Source organism: Protopterus annectens, chromosome 11.part0 (genome assembly GCF_019279795.1).
Source record: "Protopterus annectens isolate FY-2018-M chromosome 11.part0, PAN1.0, whole genome shotgun sequence".
NCBI classification, from domain to species: Eukaryota; Metazoa; Chordata; order Ceratodontiformes; family Protopteridae; genus Protopterus; species Protopterus annectens.
The window spans coordinates 297,302,037-297,328,403 of record NC_056745.1 but is presented as its reverse complement, the minus strand read 5'-3'; the positions used below and the strand labels follow the sequence as shown (position 1 = coordinate 297,328,403).

General features: G+C 35.6%; 1 protein-coding gene across 2 annotated transcripts in view; it reads right to left on the bottom strand.

The window, feature by feature from the left end:
* LDHB (lactate dehydrogenase B) overlaps window positions 1-26,367 on the bottom strand; it is a 232,045-nt gene that overhangs the window by 105,846 nt on the left and 99,832 nt on the right. For both annotated transcript variants that reach the window (XM_044087804.1, XM_044087803.1), the window contains exon 4: window positions 4,775-4,948. In XM_044087804.1, the coding sequence (XP_043943739.1) occupies window positions 4,775-4,948 (174 nt within the window). The remainder of the gene's footprint in view (window positions 1-4,774; window positions 4,949-26,367) is intronic.

Below are 26,367 nucleotides of genomic sequence, written 5' to 3'. Positions count from 1 at the left end.
GTTGCAGTTCTTTTTATTATTTCTAAGAAATAAATATGGACTTTTTTCAGGTTAAGGGCTTATCACATTGAATACTAATCTAAAACTTGCATATTGAAGTAAACATTTGATAAGCAGTAATACAAAAAAAAAAATGAAAAAATCTTCCCCTTTGACAAGACAAAGTTACTTGGGTGAGAAATCTAAAGGTAACTTGATAAAGGCTAAAGCAACAATGTGAGACAATGTTTACTTATCATAGACAAATGTTCCTAAATCATATAAATTACTCTATACCTATGTTACTTGCTCACTTCATTTAAAATTTTCTGAGTATATCATTTCATACTACATCCTTTGTATAGTCTCCAATTTTTCTCTTTACTCACCTAGATTGATCATCAGCAAATGAGGCATTAAAGCTACTAATGAAGCCAGTTAAATTTGCAAAACTGAGTCAGAACATGGTCTGTGTGAAACTGGTATGTCAAGCCTAATAAAGATTCAGGTCAGGCAAAACAATTAATTTTCTCTAAAGTAACGTAATCTCTGTACACATTTCTTTTTTTTTTATTTTGAACACTGTGGCATAATAACACTGTTTATAAGAGGAAAACAACAAATCAGTGTTATTGTTAGTGTTTAGTGTATTGATTTCATGACCTATCAAATCAAGCTCTGATTTATTGTGTTCAATCAACAGTGCCAGAGGTTCTAATCCATGTCTGTCAAGCATTGCTATAAGCTGACAGTAAAAAAGGGAATGTTCAATCAGGCTATTAAGATATTTTCATATTCTAAGTCTTTTAATAACAGCCATTGACCTGAAGCATTCCCAAAAATAATATACATTCTTTAGTTGAATGTTTTGATCTTTATTAAGTTTTTTTAATTGTCCAACTGATTCTGAAGATTACTAGTCATAGTAGACTCAATTTCCTTGAATGCCATATCCATATGTAGCAATTCTGACACGTGATTGAACACAATGAATTAGAGCTTGACGCGCTAGCTTGTAAAATCAATACATAGCACGCTAGCATTAAAAATGATTTGTTGTTTTCATCTTGTTATGCCACTATATTCAAAAAAGTAGAAAAAAATTGCTCAGAGGTTAAATTACATAAAAACAAACAAACAAAAAAAAATAATTAGAGACATTAATGAAAATATAAATGGAACATCTTATCCTGTTCCACATGCTGTGTAGAATTTTAACAAAAATAGTGGCAGGTCTACCATACAATTAATCGATAGACTTTCTAAAGAACTGTCAATGGATGATGACTTTTTTTAAATTTGACACATGGTACATTTCTATTACTATGTTGACTGTCAAGGTTAGCGAATCCAGTCTGTACACCTCATAGGAAGAACCGATACACCAGGAACTTTCAAATAGAACATTAAAGCTCCCAAACAAGAGTATTCCAGGAAGGGAGAAAGGGCAAGGCTGCAGGGCATGGAACAACATGAGGAACTAACAAACCCTGTGGCAGCTATGAAAGATAATGTATTATGTCAACATGATAATATTAACATTTTTAGTTACAGTTCATTGGACATCACTGAAAACTTTTTTAAGCTTTTCAAGATATGTTTTGCATTGATCCCAGCAAGAAAAAGTGGTAGAGAAAGAAATCTAGTTGAACTTTTGTTACTTATATGCAGTCTAAAGTTTTCCTTGACATTTAACAATGATTTTTATACTTTTGAAAGCACCTTTAGGAGGTGAAATGTATTTAACGCCTCCTTCCATCCATCCCTTACTTAAATTTATCCAAATATTAAGCAGCACTACTTGAAAATTTAACTAGTAGTGGGCAACAGCATTTCGTGAAACTTGAGAAAAGGGGAGGTTTAGTTATCATAGATTATATCGATCACAATAATAAAATGTTTTTGCTGCTATATGACAGTGGTGTATATAGTATTACTACACTTATATCTGATGTACTTAAAATTGCATATAGGCAATTTAATTTTGATGCAATGAGACAATAAACCAGAACTTTATACATTTTTGAAATTAAAAAAAAACAACATTGCTTGTATATTTGGGATTCCAAAAGTACATGAAAACATAAATGGTCCTCCTCTACATCCCATTGTGGATGCAGGTGGGTCTAAGTCCCAACCTTTAGCAATTTGTGTAGAGAAGAGGCTAAATGTTTTTGTCCCAAATATAATACCCACTTAGGTATTCAAGGCACTTTTTACATAGTGTTCACCTGAATTGTCGTCATCTGACTGAGTACTCTTAACAGTTGATGTTATTGACTTGTTTACAGTAATATCTCATGACCTAGATTTATCTTGGTTCAGTTGGGCTCTATTATGCATGGAACGTCTAACAAGTGCAGATATTAAGTTGATCACATTATTTGTGGAATTGATTTCAAATAATAATTTTATTTATTTTGAAGATGAATACTATCATCAAAGTCTGGGTGTTGCCATGGGAGCAATTTAATGACAGATTTTTTTTTCAAATTCATTTTTCATGTTAATCATCAATCATGTTGATTAATTATTTGGGCACCACTTTATATAAGAATAATGAGCATATACAATTTAATATTTATCATAAATCAACTTATTCCAATTCATTGTTATATTACAATAGCTCTAATCCTTACCACAAGAAGACAGGCCTTCTCAAGGGTTAAATAGTAAGACTGTTTGCATGATTATGGATGAAAATGTGTTTTTAAATAACTTGTTTAGGCTTGAAAAGATGTTTTTAGAAAGAGTATATTCTAGATCTATGTTTAATGAATTATGCAATGAAATTGTTTTAAAATGTAATAATTGTATTATTACCTCGATTTTGGGAGTAGCAGAAAATTATCTTGCTAGTATTGATTCTAGATGTGGCTTTTCAAAGAATATGGCATTAACATTTAACATATTGTGCTGTTACTGTGATTATTGGAAGAAATGGACTTTATTACAGGTAGATCCTTTTGTAAAAAAATAGGATGGCATGTTCCCTGTCTTTTATTTTTAAACAGCGGCCTAATTTAATTTGCCCCACATAGTAAGACAGGTGCATTTAAATGCCAGTCCAGCAATATATGTAAGTATATATATTAAATAATGGCATTTGTACACTGGGTGATTACAGATTTAGAGCTAAAGGCTATTATAATTGTTCTACAAAGGGTGCAGTATATGTTGCACTGTATCAGAGATGCATGAGCTTTTATATAAGGAAGACTGAAAAAAAAACTTTGGAGAACCTATTACAGAAAACCTTATATGACATTAGAAGGCCTTGTTTAAAAGTGCATTGTACAAACATTCAGTTGTTTTCGTTGGTTTTAATGAATTTGTATTTACAGTTTTAGAAAAGGTTACTAGAGACCTTAGGAGTGGCTAATGGGGGGTGAGAAGCTTGAGTATGTATAGCTGTTATGCCATTTAAAAACTGATAGTACTAGCAAATCAGGAATAAATGAAAGCGTTTTGTTCACTAGTTCTTTTTTAAATTCTTATTTGTCTTTAATAAAGTCATGTGACTATTTGCTGTTTAAGTGTATCTACCCTCTGCATATGTAGATTTAATGAAATATTTAATTGATGGAGGTGAAAGCTCTTTACTTTAGTTTTGTTGGTTGTGCACCTGTGAAATTGTGCTGCAGTGTGTTTTTGAATTCTTGGTTTGTGGTTCACTGCTTTTTTATCTTTATTGGATTCTAAGAATCTAGCTTAGTTGGGTCTTTCTTGCATTTTTACGCTAATAAAAGCAGTGATTCTAATTATCATGTTCTTCAGTGTCAGTGAACACATTTTCTGGAATGCCATTGGCTCTTTTTTGAGATATTGTCTGTGTGGCTTGCCTATCGGCTGAAAATGTCATCACTAAGCAAGCTGCATGGTGTAATGGATAACCCACAGGCTATGGGTCAGATCACCTGGGTTCAATCAGTGTCTGATGGGGAGAGAGAAGTAGATGTGAGGGACTGACACTCAGTTGCCCATCACAGTTTGAGTAGGAGGTACAGCCCTCAGATATATGGTTTGTGCTGAAAAGTGGGGACTGTGAAGCATGTTCTCAGTCAAGGAGTACATCCTGCTCTATCCAAGCATAAACAGGTGGGCAGAAGCATATGACAATAATAGGCTGGGCACAGCAGGACATTATACCTCATCTGTCCACTGATGGGGATGGAATTATTCTTATAACTTAAACTTCCATGTTGATCTCAGAGGAAGAGCTATCGGTTATGACTCTTACCCAACTGTTTGAACGTAGGATGATGTTACCAAAAAGTGTTGTCTCCTTAAGATAGGAACCCCTCTTAGGATGATGTGTAGTGTTAATGCTAGGCAGGACAGGGAAATAAGTTGGGCATTAAGACACTTTGAGAGATCTGATGGTCAGAGGCTGGTAAGGGCAAAATATAAATAGATAAATAAATAAAAAGGTCTGCAGTTGATCTGTTTACTTACTTGATTAAAGAACAATTAAATTGGTATTTTCCTATAATACAGTTTATGTGAATATTCAAAAACATTAAAAATCAGATTAATAGGTTATGCCATTGCATAATGATCATGAATTTGTTATCAAAATTAAGAGCAGAATATGTGAGATGAAGCCCTTCACATATGACTGGTGCAGTGAAACACCTCGGGGTGAGGGGCATGGCAGATCCACGTATGAGAGCTACCTGTATGTTTAGTCTGATTACTTCAAACAGTATCACTTCTCTTCTAGTCTTCAGATTTATGTATGGGTTTACCTTGCAGATCACTGAAAACACAAGTAAGACTAATAAGCACAACTCACCTGGATTTGACACAACAAGGATTATACAGTCTGGACTGTATTTCACAATCTGAGGAACAATCATCTTGTAAACATTGATATTCCTCTGGACCAGGTTTAGGCGGCTTTCTCCCTCCTGCTGGCGAACTCCAGCCGTAATTATAACAAGGTTTGAGTTAGCTGTAATTGCATAATCTGTGTCGATACAAAATATACATATCATATTACATGCTTACAATGAAACACCATTCGATGTTCAATTTACATTTAGAGATTCTGTAATATATATTTTTTCAGGAACAACAATTAAGTTATAGATATACAACTAAATATTCACCTTTCTCCTGTGTTTATTTATTTAGTACTAGCACACAGATTCTCTGATTCTTTCAGAGTGAGCACTCTAGAAACCACAGGAATGCCCTTGGCCTTTCCTAGATATCAGTGATGTTTATTTGGTTTCCAATACATAAAAATATATGCTGCTGCACTGCAATGAATCAGACCATGTTCCGCAAATATAAAGATGTGCGCCCGCACACACACACACAAATACACACACACACACACACACACACACACACACACACACACACACACACACACACACACCCACACACACAAATCTAAAATAACACTTGGCTTAATATATTTTTCTTTTCCACTGGTTTACAGTTATTGACTATAATGTTTCTGTATTTATGCTGATCTCACTAAAAAACAAACCAAAATAGTTAAATTTTAAAGTAATGTTTTCAGATTTGCCATGTCAAGTCTGTCCACTTTTCACTGTAAAAAATGGCTTTAGGTAATTTGATCGCATTGACTAATGTATCCAAAAAATGATCGTGGGTATTTGCCAGTGCTTACTAGGCTGAGGACCCAACCTACTCTAACCTACACCAGTTACCCTTGTTTAATAATGGGAGACATCTGTGCCCCCTCTACTGGTCAGAGTGTGCCTGGCTCAATAAACTACTGGCCTGCCAGATGTTCAGTTACCCTGCCTAGGTTATTGGCGATAGCTCTATTGAGTGAAATGTGGACATAAAAAACACTTGATGTGTCAAAATTGAACAAAAGACTGCTACACTGAATATAAGTTTACTGATAGGATAAAGCTTTGAAGTGAATGACATGATGGTAAGAAGAAGGCTGGGCATTTTGTGTAACCAGGAAACATGAATGAACAGTTGTACTGTGCTGAGAACCATTCTTCAGAAGACATTGAGGGATATCATTTGAATTAGTGACAGACTCATGGCAATCGGTATCTGCGAGGGATAGTTGAGGAGAGAAGATAAGTCTGAACAGGGCCGGATTTAGATGAAAAGAGGCCCTAGGCTATTCCACTTATGAGGCCCTTTCACTTCCCATTTTTAAGTTTGTAAATTACATGAGAGATAATAAAATACATCATTACTGTGATATATATCAATATGTTAAATGAAACATGTTGTGATTGGTACTAACCTTTATAAAAAATGTGGCACGGATAATAAATAAAAAAAAGTCGAGAACACTTATTTGGACATTTATTCTCAGCACCATATATATAGTACTTGTAACAATAACTAATCAAACATAACACACAACATTTACGAAGAAACAAAATTCAAATAATGAAAATCTTTGACTACGAAAATAAAATACGCAATAAAAATGATCATATTTTCTATCAAATTAAATAAAATATATTCAATACATTGAAGATTAAACCAAATTCAATTCAGATAAATTTATTTCATAATAATTCGCATTTAAAGTTTAAGTATGAATTATTATGAATTTTAAGTCTTAAACTAAACCAAAAATGGAACTTTATTCAAACAAAATCCAGATCACAAAAAAGAAAATATCAAATTGTATATCATATTAAATTTTATGTTAATAGTTATTTTATTTAAGAACTGATTCAATCCAAGTATACATTTAAAACGAAATAGTAGATTAGAAGAATTTCTTTCTAAACTTTTTCACGCAGAATTCTTCTATAAGTTCATCAAAATCTATTTTTCTGAAGGTCTCATTTTCGATGCACAAAATACTCAATGAAGACAACCTCATCTGGGTCATTGTGCTTCTTAACTGATTTTTGATATTTTTAAGTCTTGAAAATGACCTTTCTCCAGTACAATTAGTGACTATTAAACTGAGAAACAGCCGTAAGATTGATTCCACATTGGGGAAGGCCACTTGAATATTTTCTTTGAATATTATTTGATACAAGTCTGTATGCGACAATGTGGAATTTTTTGAAGGCTTATGCGTTTGTCTCACATATGTGTGGAAATGAAATAGTTCTTCAGTAAGATTTTGGTTGACATCTTCTGGGTATTCTTGCATTAACAGCTCAACACCTCTTTGAAGTTCTAACTTTGATAATGTAAGATTGGCAAGAAAGGAAAATATTTTCACTACATCATCATAAACAGAAGTTCTTCTTCCTAAATTTGATTCTAGTGCATCTAATATAGGAATAAATGATTTAATCCTAAATTTATCTCTTGAAGAGAGTTCATCTAAGGCATCAGGGTCAGATGAATTTTTGTAATTCCCTTGCCTTTTACTTCTTATTATCCTTCTGGCAGTTCTATATTCAGTATTTGGCAACATGTTTTTTGCTTGTTGCTCAAGTGCATCAAAATCTTCCCTAATTCCACGTAAAATATCCAAAAGTGACCTGTACCAATTTGCACAACTACTCAGTAAAACTTTAGGGCTTTGAAGAATTTTATTTACTTTTGAAAAATGTCTCAGTATTCGATTCCAGAAATGGAGCATAAACACGAATTCAAATTGTTCCATCTTCTCTAAAAAGATTGTTGGCCCTCAATCTAGTATCACCCTTTGTATTATTATCTGAATGTAAATAATTGAGTGCATCGGTGATATCATTGTAATTTTCTAAAATAGCTTCTGTAGCTTTTGCATGTGCCTCCCACCTAGTGTCTGATAAATATTTAGGCACTTTAGACTGTCTGAAAGAGAAGGTCAAGAAAGGATAGGGCAGTATTCATAATCTCAGTCTAAGCCCTACAGCAGGGGTTGTGATGCTGAGGAAAAGACAGTACTCAGGCAGCAGTTTCAGGACCTACTAGGTAAAGTGGGACAAAATGAGTTGGTGCTTATAATGGCGAACCTGAATGATCATATTAGGACAGACACAGCAGGACATGTGGAAAACCTGGCTAGGGGTCTACAGATGTGGGGCAACACGAATAATGAAGGAAAGGCCATTCTAGACTGCCATCTGGTAAATAGCTTGTTGGTGACCAACACATGCTAAACCAAGAGAAACAGTCGCAAGATACAAAACTGGTCAACATGCAGCTTATTCCTATTAAGGAAGTGCACTCTGGTTGAATCAGAGATTACAAATTCAGCCCTAGTGAAACTGTTGGCTCCCACCATAAACCACTGATGGTTAGCATCAGCTGCAAATAGTGATCAGAGAAGACTCTAAAGTCAATAGATACTAGGCAGAAGAAATGGAAGTTGGCTGGAGATAAGATACAGGAGTTTGAGGAAATTCTCAGGGCTATAGTACCTGAGGAAGAAGAGGAATTAAAGAAGAATGTCCGACTATAGGAAAAATATACAGCCAAGCCATGTATGGAAATGAGGTGCATACGGAAAGCCAGTGGTGGAATGTAGGAAACCTGGAAGTTGACAAAAGAAAGAAGAGTGCAGGATGAAGTAGGCAATAGAACAGATAGACCAGGCTAAGAAAGCATACTGGTTGGCTAACAAAGAAGCTAAGAGTGCAGTCACAACGGCAACGAAGAAGGCATCAGAGAAACTCTAGGAAGGAGAAATGCATCATGAGAATATTCATCATAATATGGTGAGAAAAGCATATCCAGGATGACTGGAGCACATGTACAAGAATAAAAGGGAGATATACAACTATGGGCATTACAGAAGTATCAGACTCCTATCCCAATGCATGGAAATGCTGGCGAGGGTGAATGATAAACAAGTATGCATAATAGTAGAAAGTAGGATGGGAGGTGAGCAGCATGGATTCAGATTAGTATGCAACACAACTGACCTGAAATCTGCAGTGAGAAAGAAAGAGGGGAAGAAACTGGGGAAAAGGAAAGAGTTTAAATGGGCATTCTTAAAATGATAGAAAGCAAATGACAAGGTCCAAATAAAGCTGATTTGGGTAATCAAACAATGACTCAGAGTCCTGGAAGCATTGTTAGAATTATTGCATTCTATGGAGAAGGAACCAGTGACATAAATGTAGCTTTCTGACTCACAGAGGGTTTCCCAGTGGGAGTGGGTATACGTCAGAGTTCATCTCTGAGCATTGCTATTCATACTAGTCATAAATGGGTTCCTATTACGTGATCAAGTTTTGAAACTTCGAACACGACAAAATTGAACTTGTCTGTTCGAAGTTTCAAAACTTCGAACACTGAAAAAAAATGCAACAGTATGCTAACTGTTGCAAGCAGGGGAGCAAGCCCCCCTGCACCCCCCCCCCAACTCTTTAAATATACCAACTTCGAAATTGCACTACAGTGCAGTAAAGGGAAATATTCCCTTTCTGCACTATAGTGTGGTCTCGGAGTTGGTATATTTAAAGAGTGGGAGGTGTGGGGGGGTGCAGGGGGCTTGCCCCCCTGCTTGCAAGGGTTGATTTTACTTTTTAGGGTTTTTTTTTTTTAACATGTTCAAACTTCTGCAAGTTCTACTATATGGTTTTGACCATATATGGTTTGAACTTGCTGAACTTCGATCACGTAATAGGAACCCGTCTTAAACTACATTAGCAAGCAGGATGAAGGGGACAGATCAACAAAGTTGCTGTATGCACTGCAAACAGACTATGAACAACAATTTAGGCAGTTAATATCAGAATGGAATGGAAATCTGATTGCACGTGGCATCAAACTGAGTATAGATGAAAAAAGTGGCATGGCAGTAAATGAGCAAATCATAAAACAAAATGATAAGTTGAGATATAAGGAAAATAGTGGAATAAGTTAACAGCTTCAGGAAGAAGTTTAGCTGGATCAACCAACACCATCTGTTGGTCCCATGAACTAGCACTACAAAACTTGCAGGATACTTCCTGCAGACAGTACCCAATCTACAACATTCCCCAGCAGTTCAAGTGAAGAGCAAAAAATATGTCCATTCCTGCTATCAGCCATGTGGCCAGATGTATGACATGCCCCCCCCTCCCACCCCAACCATTTAGATCCCATTTCTGTAGCCTGCCCTGACTCTCCTTCCTCACATTTAAGTGAGTAAAAAATATGTATCTTCTTTCAAACTGTAGCAAACTGCTTGCCATAAAAGTAGAAAACAATACTACAGTTTACACCTTGCCTGAATGGAGCACTTTGGCATTCAGGTCCGAGATAAAAAAAAAAAAAAAATCTTCCTTTAAACTGTAGTCAACTGCTTGCTACAAATGTAGCAAACAGTTGGTACAGTTTAATTTTATACCCTGCCTGCACAGAGCACTGTGGCACTCAAGTCTGAGTTAAAATAAAAAAGCAATTGCTATAGTTTATACCCTGCAGGGAATGCTTCAGTACTCAGGTTTTAGCTATTTTTTTAACTTATAAACCAAAGCAAACTGCTTGGTACAATGTAACAAGGAGTTGCTACAGCTTAGACCATGCATGGAGTACCACAGTGCTCAGGTTTGACTGCATATGCAATACCAGCTTTCAAAATCCAGTATGCTTTAAAGAGTGATCAGGATCGGCCAGTCACAACCCCTACTTTGAGCCTAGGGCAGATGCTCCTCTCACCTCATCCTTACTATGCTACTGGCTTTAAGTATCTGCGAGGGATGGTTGAGGAGAGAAGATACGTCTGAAAGAGAAGGTCAAAGCTAGAATCAGAGGTGCTGCAGCCAACTGGCACAGAGTTGTCTTGGTAGTGTGTAACAGAAGAATGCCAAAGAAGCTGCAAATTAAGGCATACAGTGCAGTTGTGTAAACAGTGTGAAGGGAGAGGCATACAGAGAAGGAAAAATGTTAATGTGTCCCTCCACACTTCCTGATATTTTTAGGAAAATATGAGATAAATTGAACATAGTTGACAACATTCTGAAACATACAGATGATGGATTTCTAGCTGTTAGAAATTACCTCTACAAATCTTTTCCTCAGCGTGCCCCCTAATTGGGCAAGAAAAAAGCTATTGTACAAAAATAGAATGAATCTATTGAGGCATATTTCCAATGCATATAGATGAGTTTGAAGCTATACAAGAATAGATTAAAAAGGTTTGTTTGAACTGGCCAAGTTTAGGCATTCATGAAATTGTAAATCAGGAACAATATGTAATAATAACAGATAATGTACTTAGGAAGGGAGAACAACAAAAGAAAAAAAATTGTAGATATTCATCTCCAGCGGTTCAGTTCTGACACCCAACGGAGGAGAAGAAGAAATTGTGGGATAAATGGTAAATTCTGATTTTTTTCAGCAACCCCCCCCCCCCACAAGGTAGTATAAAAAAAAAATTATCCCCCGATTTACCACCATCACTGCAAGGTACACTATGTTTAAATGCTTGTTTTTATTGTAGTCAAATTGGGCTGGGCATTGATGAAATGTGTCCATTATCTGGATGGCAAACAAGTCTGCCAAATGTTCAAATAAAACAGCATTCTGAAAGAACTGAAAGAAACCCTCCTGTATGGAACACTGCCGTAAGTAGGAACCACAGTTATTTACCTTGATACCAGTTGATCAAGATAGTCATTTTGTGAATATTACAGTGCAAAATACATTGATTAAGTTTCTCGTCAATGCAGGAGCTATTAGATCTATAACTACTTTGGGAAATGCTGAATATCTTCAACTCTCTAAACACAATTTGGGAGGAAGGCATGTTCAGAGTTCCTTTAGACTACCCAAAAACTAAATCCTATTCAAATCGGTCTACTAAAAGATCAGCATGCTTTTATTATGGGAAATTCAGACCCTCTAAATCTGTTAGGTAGATATTTACTGTGTAAAATTAGATGTACTGTTTATTTCATACCTGATGGTGTATTTTTAGATGTTCCTAATGGATCTTTTGAATTATATTCAAATATTATCTATACAGATTAAGATACCCTTTTTGCTATTATAACATCAGAGCAAAAAGAAGAAAATGCTGGTTTGGAGGAATTATGCTATCCACCTACAGTTCTAGACTACCTCTGACAATGATTAAGGCGTATTAAAGATGCAGAACCTGTGCATTTAACATTAAAACCCTGTGACTGCCTGCTTAAGATACTTCAGTATCATTTGTCGGGAGAAGCAGAGAAAAGAATTGAACTTGTTATTTCTGCCTTGCTACAACAAGGTATCATTGTCCCAACTCACAGTCCTTTTAGTACTTCTATTTTACCAGTTACAAAACTGGGAAAAAGTGCATATAGGTTTGTACAACATTTATGTGCAGTGAATGCTGTGGTAGTACCAACATTTCCAGTTTTTCCTAATCGTGCAACAGTACTGAGTTCTCCTCCTTTGTATGTCAGAACCTTCTTAGTAATAGATTTTTCACGTGCTTTCTTTTTTACCCCTAGGCATCCAGATAGCCAATATTTGTTTGCATAGAGGACAGCAGTACACTTGGAACTAACTACTGCAAGAGGATGTAGAATCTCCCACCCTTTTCTCTAGAGCAACTAGGAAACAGGCAATATTAAGTTTTCTTATGGGATGACTTTGATTCAATATGTAGATGATTTGTTTTTAGCTTCAAAAACTTTACATGAATGTAAACAAGGCATTATTTTTCTTTTAACTCAGTTAGCAGAAATGGGCTTCAAGGTTAATAGAGATGAATTGCAGTTATGAAAATGACAGTTTCAATACTTGGGACATCTTATTTTCAGAAGGTGCTAAACAGCTTGTAGTTATTACTGAAGCCTGTTAGATTGGCAAAGATCAGTTATTAACAATTTCTACAGATTCTCATTAAACTTATGAAGTAGTCCATGGTTTTGGAACACTTTAGAAAAAATAAATTACTTAACATCAGCACGGACAGTTATTAAAAATGTTGTTTTTGTCAATGATTTGTTACATACTTTATTAGTGCCAATGGAGACTGCTGTAGCCAAATATGGTGCACATAAGACTGATGATTCCTTTGAGACAAAGGGTAACACTTTTACAGATATGGCTGCAGGGCAGGCTACATTTTCTTATCCTGTTCAGGTTATATGTTTGCAATATATGAATGAAAATAACAGTTTTTCTTTAAAAGAGTTTTACTTTAAGATCAGACAGAGAGCATTGAGAGAAGGAGGTGGATAAACAATGGCTGCAGTTGCTCTCTGGAACTTTTATGGTATCATCCGGATAGTCAACTAGTAGCCCCAGAAAATTTCTTAAATCATTTAGTAGAAGCCTACCATCTGCCTTTTGATTTGGGCAAAAATGCACTAATAAAACAGATTTCAACTGTTTAGTATACCCCTCATCTCGCAGACGTTGCTCAACATTTTGTAAATATCCATGTGTCAAGAATGATGCAGGCACAGTAGCAAAAAAAAATTTGACTGAATTAACTCCCAGATTTGGTGTTCCCTGTTGCATCCAATCAGATCAGGGCACACATTTTACTTAGCCAGGTAATGCAGCAACTTTACAAAATTTTAAATGTTAAACTGCAGTTCCATTGTCCCTAAAGACCACAGGCTTCTAGGATAATGGAAAGAACCAATCAGACACTACAAATAATATTAACTAAAGTTTGTGAGGAAACTGCTATTAAATGGACAGAAGCATTGCCTTTAGTTTTTTTTTTTGATTATTAGAAGTGCAGTTAGTGCTACTAAAAAATTGTTCCCTTATGAATTCATCATGGGCAGACCCATGATAATGCCTGCTATCCCTCTCCCTAAGAACTCAGAATTACAAGATATTGATGAATCCATGCTTTCATATTACAAATATCTTTGTTCTATTTTGCAGAAATACCACAGTGTTGTTCTGCATGCAGTCCACATAGAGCAGGCCCATCATGACCTGCAACCTGGAGACTTTGTATACATTAGAGTACATTCCCAAAGAAACTCACTTTGTCCCAGATGGAAAAGACCGCACTTGGTTTTGCTCACACCTACTATTGCCATCTGTTGTGAGGGCCTCCCTACCTATATCCATGTGTTGCATGTCAAGAAGACCCACTCTTGTGATGAGCATAGCCGAGATACTATTGATGTCAGACTACATAAACCAGCACAGCCTATCACCAGAAGAACCAGACTAAAAAACAGGGACATCATTGTACCTGGAATTGACAACTGGTGACCTTTTACCATCCAAACCAAATCCTGAACCAACCTGTGAATTATTTGCTATCCAACTTGATTCCACATCTGCCATCTGGATTGTACCCAGAACTGAATGCAATTAAGTTACCCCTTTTATCAGATCAAGAAGTTAAAAGAAATGATTCTGCTACTTCATCCTGGTCTGATTCAAACTCCAGTGATTCCTCTTCAGCTTCAATATTTTTTCTTGCTTTTAATTCAACATCACAGATTCATCCTGCCTTTTGGACACTGAGTTAGTTATTACCTTGCCCAGATGACATTCATTTTTGAAGTAATTTGCAATTAAAGTCTTTGATCAGAGATTATTTTGCTGACTGATTTCATATGCATGATGGGCAACCAACCCAACCATCCCTGTTTGCAGTTTCTTCAGAACCATCTCCAGCCACACATGCTTGTTTATCTTACAGACCTATAATCACAACAGTTACTGCGATCTTCATCATCATCTTATTTTGCCTGCTTTTGCCATCCAGAACCATAAGTGGGTCATCCTCTGCAACTATTGAAACTGTAAGTACTGAGTCATTTTTTTAATAGCTATACAGGCTTTGCTAAAAATAGAGACAGGCATTTGGTTAAAATCAAATCAAGAGCACCTGAATGGCATCCTAGATTTAATACTTTTTCTGCTGCCTTGCATACTTATGCACAGGCACTCATTGTTAGGACCTGCTGGGTTTGTATGCTTATTCCTACTGCACATGATGGGGTATTCCATTGATTCCTATACCAGTGACTGATTCAGAGCTTCATACTGCATTTTACCTTAATTTTTCTTGCTAACAATTGGAAGAATAAATATTTTTCCACTACATTTATACTAATGCAGCTTCAACTTCCAACGATTGTCAAAGGACATGTATGCTATTGCAAAAATGGAACACTTTTTGTTGGAATTAGTGCATGCAATTTCACCTGGAAAAGTTATGATGGGGCTTTAGGGCAGGGCATGGCAGCATTACATGAATATTACTACATCTGTGGAAATCAATGTTATCACTGGTTACCTACAGACTTGTCTGGTTTTTGTTATATAGGTCATGTTTTTACAGCTATACGACATATAGCTGTTTTACGTGAAGGACATTCCTAATCAAGTTGGAAAGATAGATGCCTCCCGGGTTTATCATAATGCTGTACAAAAAAAAAATGCTTTTAAAGGGCTAGCTTACATGGATCTTGGTGACAGGGTCATTTCTGGAGCAGGTACTTTGCCTGCTTATGGGGCAGGGAAGTCTTTCTTGGAAACTAGGAAACTGTCTAAGCTCCTAGAAATATTAAGTAGTTCTACTTTTGAGTCTATTAATTTGATAATGAAAGAATTGACTGTAATTTGCAGTGTGGTGCTACAGAACCACATGGCACTTGATTTTACCCTTACTTCTAATGGGGATATGTGCACAGTCATTCAAACTGAGTATTGCTCTTTTATTCCTGTTATAACTGGTGCCATCTGTAGTCACCAAGAAATAATTCAGAAAGTTACTGAATTTTTGGGTCTATATCAGAACATCGAAGTTTTAAAACTTTGAATGTTCTAATATTGACCTGTTTTGAGCGAACGCTAAAAATAGCGAAGCTGCAGAACACTAAATTCTTTCCTAGGGAAAGAATTTGGTTGGCCGGTTCTGTGGCTTCGCTATTTTCAGTGCTCTGGTGGAAAGTTACGGGTCGGGTTCAGGTAAGTGTGCGATTTTGTGGTCGTTAGGGTTAGGGCACGGGTTAGGTGAGTTAGGGTTAGGGTTAGGGCGCGGGTTAGGTGAGTGTGCGATAGTGACGGACCGTAGGGTTAGGGTTTGGGTTAAGGTAAGTGGATAGATAGTAGTGCATGTACAGTTTAGTGTAGGGTTAGTTGTAGGATTATAAGTGTATGTGTGTGGATTAATGTTTTTTAGGTGTGCTTGTGTTGTGTGTATGTGTTTCGGAATAGCAAATTTTTTCCTTGGGAAAAAAATTAGCTATTCTGAATGTTCGATATTATGCGGTTTAGATATTTTAGGTTCTATGAAATAGCATTCGCTATTTTCATCTTTTGATAGCGTGATATAAACGTGAATTTTTACATGCCAAAGAAGCTGATAGTTCCCATGGGCATGGTTAAATTATCTTTTCCCTGGATGGTGAGGAAGAATTTTAAAGCTTTTTTTGTGCTTATAGGTATTATAATCATATTGTTAGGCCTTATTCTTTTTATGGTAAAGCATGTATTTTAAATTTACTCAAATCCAGAAAGAATGCCAGCCTACAAATGCAAAAATTTGAATCAGTGACTTTGCCCTTGCTTCTAAAAGGGGTACATGCACACTCATCCAAATGGAGTGTTTATCTTTTATTCCTGATAACACTGGTGCCATCTGTAGTCACCTAGAAATAATTCAGAAAGTCATTGAATTTCCATATGCCAAAGAAGCTGATAGTTACCAATGGACATAGTTAACCAAACTTTTCACTGGATGAGGAGGAGGAGTTTTAAAGGTTTTTATGCATATAGCTATTAGAATCGTATTGTTAGCCTTATTCATTTTATGGTAAAACATGTATTTTAAAATTATTCAAATCCAGAAAGAATGTCAGTCTGCAAATGCAAAAAAAAAAAAAAAAAATTGAATCAATGCCACTGACCACAACTGATAAAAATCATAGTACAGCAGAAGATGCAAATAAAGTAAAATTATGACAATCTGTTCAAGGGTTTGGGAGAATGTGAAAATACATACAGAAGAGATTGTATTATTAACAATTATTTACAGTATTCAGGTTGTATTTTGTTCCATTGAGTCATAGGCATGTTTTCAATGCAAATAAGACTCTTAATTTTGTAACAACTGTGTAAAGATTGTTCATGTCAGAGACAGAAAGAAACCAGCATGTGAAGAATGTCTGAAAGCAAGTGAGAAAGTGTCTGTTCTTCTGTGAATATGTAATCATTGTCCAGTCATAGAAAACATTATGATTTCAGTGATGCTTTACAGCATCAGATGGGAAAATGTGAAGCAGTGTTGCCCTTTTATTCCAGATAATACTGGTGCCATCTGAGCAAAAAACTCACTAAGCTCCAGATGGAAAGGCATATGGAGAAGGAATACTATTAGTATGTGCATTTCATTTCTTACATCCCTTCATAACAAAATGAATTCTTGAATATTTTCAGTATGTATCTGATAATTTACTTCCTGCCTAATACTAGTAATTGCTGACAGGGTAAGAAATGTAAAACATGTGTTTTCTGTAGAAAGTTATTTTATGGAATTTCAAACGAATGCCTAATACAGAACATGATAAACAAGTAGTTAGTAGATCTTAACAAAATTAATGCTGTAATGCTCATTTTAATTGGTCAGTGGCTGTTACAATAATGTTTTTTTATTAAAAAAGTATAAACATTCCATCATTCTCTTCAATTTCCATTTCCCACATATGTGTTTCTCTTTGCAGTAAACTGTATCATGTGAAATTTATTGATAGCCTAACACCAATAACTGTGTATGTTACAGAGATCTGGGCAGTAAAGTCACAGCAGTTGAGAAAGCCTGAGCTGGTAAAAATAAAGTACCTGCGAAGGATGTACTTTGTGGGTTGGATGAAAAAATGAGGACAACAGAGCAGAAGCCAAAGTAATCTCAATTGCAGAGAAGGTCAAGGAGAACAGATTACAGCTATTTGGTCACGTGGAAGAAAAGAGAAGATGCTTTGCTGAAGCAGGTTAGGGAGAGAAAAGAAGAAGGGAAGAAGGAATGAGGATGCACAACCAAGAAATTGCTGGATTGCAGGACAGCAGACCTGTGATAGTCAGACATTTCTGTCAAAGAAGGTAGGAGAGTAAAACTGAATTGGTAGAAGTGGTAGAAGTGGTGACAGCTGATGGTAATACCCCAACATCATCTAGAAAAATCAGAAGAAGGGGGTTGATGATAACAAAACTTGCATGGGCCCCAAGCCTCTAAAAAAGGTCCTGCCCTGTCCAGACAGGCTGAATTTAAGAAAGGCTGGTATAGTACAATGAGCTCCTTTGTTTAGGAGAGTGTATGATAGGAGTAGACTTGAGATGAGGCAACAGGAAAAAAGCCTAGTGAGCAATGTTTTGCTTTATTCTAAATTTATGTTTTTCATGCTAGTATGTGAACTTATGCCACTAAAACATCCTGTCAACCTCTGCCAGCAAACACAATCAAACCTTACATTATAGCACATCCAGAAAGGATTAAAAAATGATTCAGCTGTTTTTCTTTATTTAAGCCTCTTCCTTAAATCACTATAAGTAACATTCTTTTATACCTTTAAACTGAACAAACTGCATAAACAATGCAATAATTAGTTGTTTCCAATTACATATAGGATCAGTGCCATTAGGCACTGTTATTTACACATTTAATATCTTTATATCACTTACAGTAAACACTGATACAGAAATAAGAAAGAAGAAACAAGAGAAGTGTGAAGAAGGGTAATGAAGTGAAGAAGGATTTAAAAAATAAAGAAAGAGGGCAGAGCATGGCACCATTATATGAATATTACTGCATTTGTTTAAACCAAGCTTATCCCTGGTTACCTACAGACAGGCCTGGTTGTTGTCATATAGGCCATGTTATTCCAGCTATTTGAAATACACATGTTTTACTGATAGAAAAAAAAGAAACAAGAGAAGTGCAAAGAAGGAAAATGGATGTGAGGAATTTGAAGGAGAAAGAGAGAGGGCAAGGAAAGGAGGGTGTAAAAAGAGTACAAGACAGTGAGAAGAAAAGAGATTGATGTAGTCATGTTTAAAACATAGCTTTATCATTTTTATAGTCAGAAGAGAAATAATTTTAACAGCAGGAGTAGAAAATGGGATTCTGGGGCTTTTTTGAAGATATTGGAGAGTATTTAGTTTTAAAAAGTGAGCTGCTCTGGTTTGCCTGCATAAGCTAAGGATATTAGTCAAAAGGGTCTACCTGACATTGCCGACATTTCAAAATGCAGACAATCATATGGCTGACACCATATGATCGACATTTGAAATGCTGACAATGTGGAACCGGCATCTCAGTACAGTGCGGAATGGAAAGATTTCCATTCTTGCACTGTAGTGCGATCTCAGAGTTGGTATATAAGAGATACGGGGTGTGGGGGGTGGAGCCTCCCACAGGGGGTGCAGGGGGTGTAGCCCCCCTGCTAGCAGTGTAAAGAAAGTTTTTTCTTTCTTTTTTACGGTCTACTCATATGGTGTCAGCCATATGGGAGTCTGCATTATGAAATTTCAGCAATGTGAATTAGATCCTAGTCAAAAATACCCGCTCAAGAACAAGTGGATGCTATATGTAGGAAAAGGAAGGACATCAGCAAATTTACCAGCAAAGTAATATTTCATGTGTTTTGTTTGTTAGTTGTTAACAACATATTTTAGTTTGTTGAATTTTTTCAGAGTTTTATTGTGAAGGTGTTAAAATTGTCCCTTATTTAGTGTATGTGCTGCTTATTGGATTGTTTGGTTTCTTGGTTGTTTCCTAGAGGTTGCAATTCGATATTTGGGCTGTCTTCCCAAGAGTTTGGGTTTGCCAGATTTGTTTAATCAGACTTAAGTAGTCAGTCTGAGGCATGTGACTATACCATTTAAGCAATCGTTTACTAAAGACTGAAAGAAGATTGAAGGAATCACAAGGAAGCGTGAGGCACTGTTACTGACTGTCTATTCTAGCAGCAGTCTGTTGTTATGGCAGTCTTTCCCCAGAGTTTGTTTTTTTCATCTACATTATGAGATTTGATACTGGTGGGGACAGCATTGCGTGTACAACAGCACCCCAAAATGGCTGTGAAAGATGAGCTCAAGTCAAACAACAGAAACTTGATGGTTGGCAGGAGTGTAAGTGAAAATTATTATAAAAAAGCACAACTGAATGATTTTCTAGGAAAACTCAATGTCAGATGTTATTTAAAATTTTCATTGTTGAACATCTACACCTGATTCCTGCCTGTCAGTCATTTCTCCTTTGCAAAATGAGATTCTCTTATACTAGGGACCTCATCCATAATTTTCTTTCAGTTTTTCCTAAATAGAATCCTTTAGCATGATCAACATGATGCCTAGTATGCCACCCCTTGGTAAATTAGTCAAATTAGTGGGGACTGTCACATAAGGACTGTCACTGATAAAAGTACATTACTTATATAAACCACATTTTTTCATAATTGTGTTCTACATATTTTTGATTTTTTTTCTTTTTCTATCTCAAACACATACTTTAGGTTTTTATTTCTACTATAAACAATGTACACTTTCATTCCCACTCTTATTTCAACATCCAAATCAAATACTATTTTCTAGTTATTTTCTAATATATTCCTGATTGTCTGAGAATCTGATAAATATGGTATTGCTAAGGTCTGTATTTTGTCTGTTCTAAGGACAGTAGTATATAACTGAAAAGCTTTATCCCTAAAATAGATTTAAAACGTTTTAGTCTTGCTCCCTTAGCTTTATGTAATGCCTTCAATATAAGACCTGATGGATAACCTCTTTGCTCAGACACTGGCTTTCTGAAAATGGTTTATTTATAATACACAGAGGCATACACACACACACACACACACACACACACACACACACACACACACAAACATAAAACTTAAAAACAAAGTATCAGAGACCATGACTTTTAGCGCTTTCATCCCAATTTATTTAAAATGAAACTTCATCAAAAAACATGTTTTGTAAAACAGTCTCCCTAAATATAAACAAAAGCCCACCAAACCAGTTAAAATAACCAATCAAACTCATGTTCACATAATACGTAAAATGTCTACCTTAATCTTCAATGAATATCATGTTTTCACTAAACATAAACAAAAACTGTAACAATTCACTAAATAATCAGGCAATATAAATACATACTTAAGGGGCGGAGCCTAGATGGCCAACTGAGAGCAGTGAATTTTGAGAGCTCCACAAACTAGTATAATAATATGGGAAATTTTTATTATTTTCAAGTTTAAAATGCCAAAAATCTATAAATAAACTACTAAACTACATAAATATCAATTTTGGTGGAGATATACAAAAATTTTCCTGTCAAGTAACTTGGAGATATATTGAGTCACTGAATATGAGCAGCTCAAGGAATTCTCATCCAGATTCTGGTTTGAAAAAAGAACTGCAATTGATGATATCTACCTTACAGGAACTATCTTTGAAGATGGATGGCTTTAGAAATGACTTAAAAAACCTCAAATTAAATTTTCAAAAACAGGCTGATACTCTTAAGGAACTGTTACAGCAACACCATACACAAATAGCAAATATAGAGACTTCTCTAAATGACATTGAAGTGAGACTCAAAGAGGAAGAATTCCAAAATGAATTTCTGTTTAAACAGACTAAATGGCTACTTAACAAAATAGATGACTATTTAGATTAGTAATTGTTAGGTAAAGGGTTCATTTGACTCCCCATAATATGTTCACTTATTTATGTACAGTAAGATGTTCCCCTATTTAAATAATAGTGTCTCTTGTGTTTTATGTTGTTGTTTTTTATTTAAATGGCTTGAAGTAGCTGTACCATATTTATTTAATTGTAATCCATTTGTGTTTTAGCTAGCTGACATAGTTTATTGTATGAGTAGCATTTTAGGAATTTAGCATGCCATACACATAGGTTTCTGTATTCAAAAGAATGCGGATGAAATGGTGTGTTTTTTATATAATGTAGCTTGGTCTCCTTGAGAATGGTTACAATCTAGTATTTTATATATATATATATATATATATATATATATATATATATATATATATATATATATATATATATATATATATATATATTTTTTTTTTTAGACATTGTTAGGTAGTTTTATTTAATTATAAATTGAGATTGGTTAATTAGTTGATTGTTAAACAAGGTGTGTTGCCTATATAAATAGAGGGCTGTGAAAATTGCTTAATGTCTGATGAAGGCTGAGCATTTGCTTGGCTGAAAGCACTCACTTTTAATAAACTGTCCGTGCCGTTGTTTGTACCAGCCTGTTTTTGCTTATTTCCGTTTTTGTTTTTTCCTAAGTTTTAAGTATTGTCGGATTTTTTTGAACACGTTTGCTTTTTGTTTCGGATGGCTAGTGGAAATTTAGAAGCTGGTATCCAGAACGGGCATAATAGGATGAACTCACAGCCACTATTCTCGCAGGATAACGAATGAGAATCTAATTCAATGGAGACCTTGGAGGAAGCGAATGCTTTGGGTAATCTAACGGTGCTAGTTAACTTGTTGTTAACTAGAGTCGAGGCTTTATCACAAAAAGTCGAATCAAGTAACAATGGGAACCACATTGACACAGTAATAGTTTCCAGAGGGAATACTGAAACTTCTGATGCTCCTATTGAGCGTCAGGGGAACAAGTCTATGTCCCAGGTGACGAACAACATCAATGTTTCTCTTGGGCAGCCTGATGCTAGTGGTAACGCGAGGAGGTGTAGCGGAGATGTGAATCCTGGACAAGTGAGGGAATCACTTGAACAGCATAATGGAAGAAATAATATGGCAGTAATACCCTCAATGGCAAATTTTTTGAGTAAAAAGGATTTTTTTACATCACCTAACGACTCAGAGGCAAGAACTGGGAATAGTGAACGTTCAGTGAGTAATTTTGTTGACAGATTAAATATTTTTGATCAAAAATTGTTTCGTTGTAAAAAACTGCAACTGGAAGTGGATTATCTGCAGGAATGTGTTGAGAAAAAAGTAGTGCCTAAGGGCTTATGCCAGTGGCGCTATCCTGCAGGTTTAATTAGCGACTCCTTATTCCATCAAGAGTTGTTAAACCTATTTGACAAACAGGGTTTTGATTTTCTGCTTTCACTTATCAATTATTATGGATCCGAGATTATAGAGCTTAAAGAGGAACTTGAAGTTTTGGAGACTAGTCTAGTAAATGATAAAGACTTTTTAAGTATAAATATGACTACTGGAGAATTTTTTCAAGCATTGAAGCATCCATTTCCAAACTTGTACTTAATAAAAAACGCAAAATGGATAGAGATCTTTTGGACTATAAAAATAACAAGGCCTATCCCCCTCCCCCTTTAGTGGGTTATAACTTACTTAAAGGAGGTGAAGATGTTAATCCAGGGAGCACGCCTGCCATTAATATAAATGAAGAAGAACCACCTGTTCGTAGAAGTGAACGTATTAGGGGTCAAAACAACAATAATAATAGTAATAATTTCAGTAATGGACAAAGTCAGAATCAAAATCAAGAAAATGTTGAAAGTGAACAGGGTTTTCCCAGGGGCAGGAACAGGCCAGGCAACAACAATACACATCCGAACAACAACAGGGGACAAGCACAGAGAAGGAGAAAAGGCAATCAATGGAGGAGATGACATTTCCTTTAGAGACAGGACCTGAGATTCTTATAAGTCAACAGGGTGACTTTAAGATATGCAATTACACCGTATTAACTGTTGAACGATCCCTGATAGACTTCTTCTCTAAAGGACTTTCATTCATTCCTAATAGAAGGGGTGAACTTGTTAAAACACTCATTGATTTCAAATTGTATGTTCGGAAGTTGAATCTGGCGGTGTCTTTAGGGAACACACCTGCACTTCTTAATTCCTTTAGAGTGTCAAGTGTTTTTAACCCACCTTTACATGGTGGGTTGAATATGTTTGAAAAGCTATGTGACATAGATTTCAGGGCTAGACTTGATAACAACATACAATGTTCGAGTATGAAAAGTAATATATCTAAGTATGAGTTAGATTTCATTTCACTCCTTAATGAATGTAAGGTTAGAGTAATGAAACCAGACAAGGGAGGAGGCCTGGTTTTCATGGACGAATACCTTTATGACAGTAAGATGCTTAGTCACCTACAGTCTGATGCTTATATGAAATCTAGTGTAAATGAACTTCATGCGGCCTATAAGAAAATCAGGGGTGTCTTAGATGATTTATTTTTAGAGGGTAGCATTGATTGTAACATATTTCATTTTCTGTCCATGCCAGCACCAAAGATTCCCATCATTTTTGGCACACCTAAAATCCATAAAAATTTAAATGATCCCCCATTAAGGCCTATAGTGGATGGAAGAGGATCAATCACTTATGCTTGTGCCAAATACATTGATGGTATTCTTAAACCATATATCCAAGGGGAATCTCAGATTTGTAAAGACTCCTGGGATTTTCTGGAGAATTTCAACAAGACTGAGTTCAATTTGGATATTGTGTTCTTAGTAGTAGACGTGAAAGATCTTTATACAGTCATCCCCCCTCAACTAGGTATCGACTGGACAAGGAATTTTATGTGAGCAAAAAATGCTAGTAACACACAGATGTACATAGTGGAGACCTTATTAGATTTGATATTACAAAATAACCTTTTGGTGTTTAAGGACCAGGTCTTCCTACAAAGTACTGGGATTGCTATGGGGTCACCCTGTGGGTGCAGTTTTGCTAACAGTGTCATGGTGTTTTGGGAACATAATTGGTTATTCAATAATGAATTGTATCAACATGTCACTTGGTACACTAGATACCAAGATGACATGTGTTTCATCTGGAAAGGTCCTCAGAACTTGATTTCAGACTTTATATCTAGTATTTCTAGAATGACTTACTTTCTAGAGTTTACGTACTCTGTTAGTACAGACGAAATTAACTTTTTGGATGTTAAAATATGTAAAGATAAAGTTAATAATAAATTTAGATCTTTAATTTACAGAAAGCCAACGCACTCAAATAGTTACCTTCATTTTACCAGCTGTCACCCCTTCCATCAAAAAAGAAGTGTAATTAAAGGACAATTTGTCAGGGCTGCTAGAATGATCTCAGATGAGACTGATTTTATCAAGGAGTGTGATAACATTGGAAAAATGTTTTCAAGCAGAGGTTATCCTGATAGTATAATAAAAGGGATGATGCAGGAAGTGCAGGCTAAAAGGAATAATGACCATTGTTTGCCTTTATTGGGGGTGGCATCATGGGTAGATCAAGTAAGGCTACCCCTAATGTTAGTACTTCTGTACTCCCTGGGATTAATTTTTTGTGCACTTATAGCGTGGACTTTAAAACTATTAGGCATATAGTAGTTAAGAATTGGAGTATTATTTCTGAGGATAGAGCTTTAGTTAAAGTTTTAGGTAGTCATCCAAAATTTACATATAGAAGGGGTATCAACCTTAAAAATCTGGTTGAAGCAACTACCTGTAAATCTAAAGACAAAATAGTGGGAATGCAAAAATGTGGTATGTGCCCTCAATGTAAATTCATGCACCCGGGTAATAGAATTAATGTTAATAGAAATAATTATTTTATTAATGGTAATTACAATTGTGATACAAAGGGAGTTGTATATGTGGCTCTATGTGAGAAATGTCCCTCCTTCTATATAGGCAAAACTGAGAGAAAAATAAAGAAAAGGGTTTATGAACACCTTTACGCCATAGGTAGGAGGGATTTGACAAATGCACTTGCCAGGCATATTTTAGAGTATCCTGACCACTGTTTTGTATTCAGCGTGGTTTACCAGATTAAAAATGATATAAGGGGAGGTCCCTGGCAGTTGTGTTTAGAAGAGCAAGAACTTTTCTGGCAGATCAGAACATGTGCACATCTCCCCCCAGGGTTGAATGACTATGCTTCTATTAAGTGTATTCTGAAATTAAAAGCTCTTCTTAGATAAGTAATTGTTAGGTAAAGGGTTCATTTGACTCCCCATAATATGTTCACTTATTTATGTACAGTAAGATGTTCCCCTATTTAAATAATAGTGTCTCTTGTGTTTTATGTTGTTGTTTTTTATTTAAATGGCTTGAAGTACCTGTACCATATTTATTTAATTGTAATCCATTTGTGTTTTAGCTAGCTGACATAGTTTATTGTATGAGTAGCATTTTAGGAATTTAGCATGCCATACACATAGGTTTCTGTATTCAAAAGAATGCGAACAAAATGGTGTGTTTTTTATATAATGTAGCTTGGTCTCCTTGAGAATGGTTACAATCTAGTATTTTGTATATACATATATATATATATATATATATATATATATATATATATATATATTTTTTTTTTAGACATTGTTAGGTAGTTTTATTTAATTATAAATTGAGATTGGTTAATTAGTTGATTGTTAAACAAGGTGTGTTGCCTATATAAATAGAGGGCTGTGAAAATTGCTTAATGTCTGATGAAGGCTGAGCATTTGCTTGGCTGAAAGCGCTCACTTTTAATAAACTGTCCGTGCCGTTGTTTATACCAGCCTGTTTTTGCTTATTTCCGTTTTTGTTTTTTCCTAAAATAGATGACTTAGAAAACA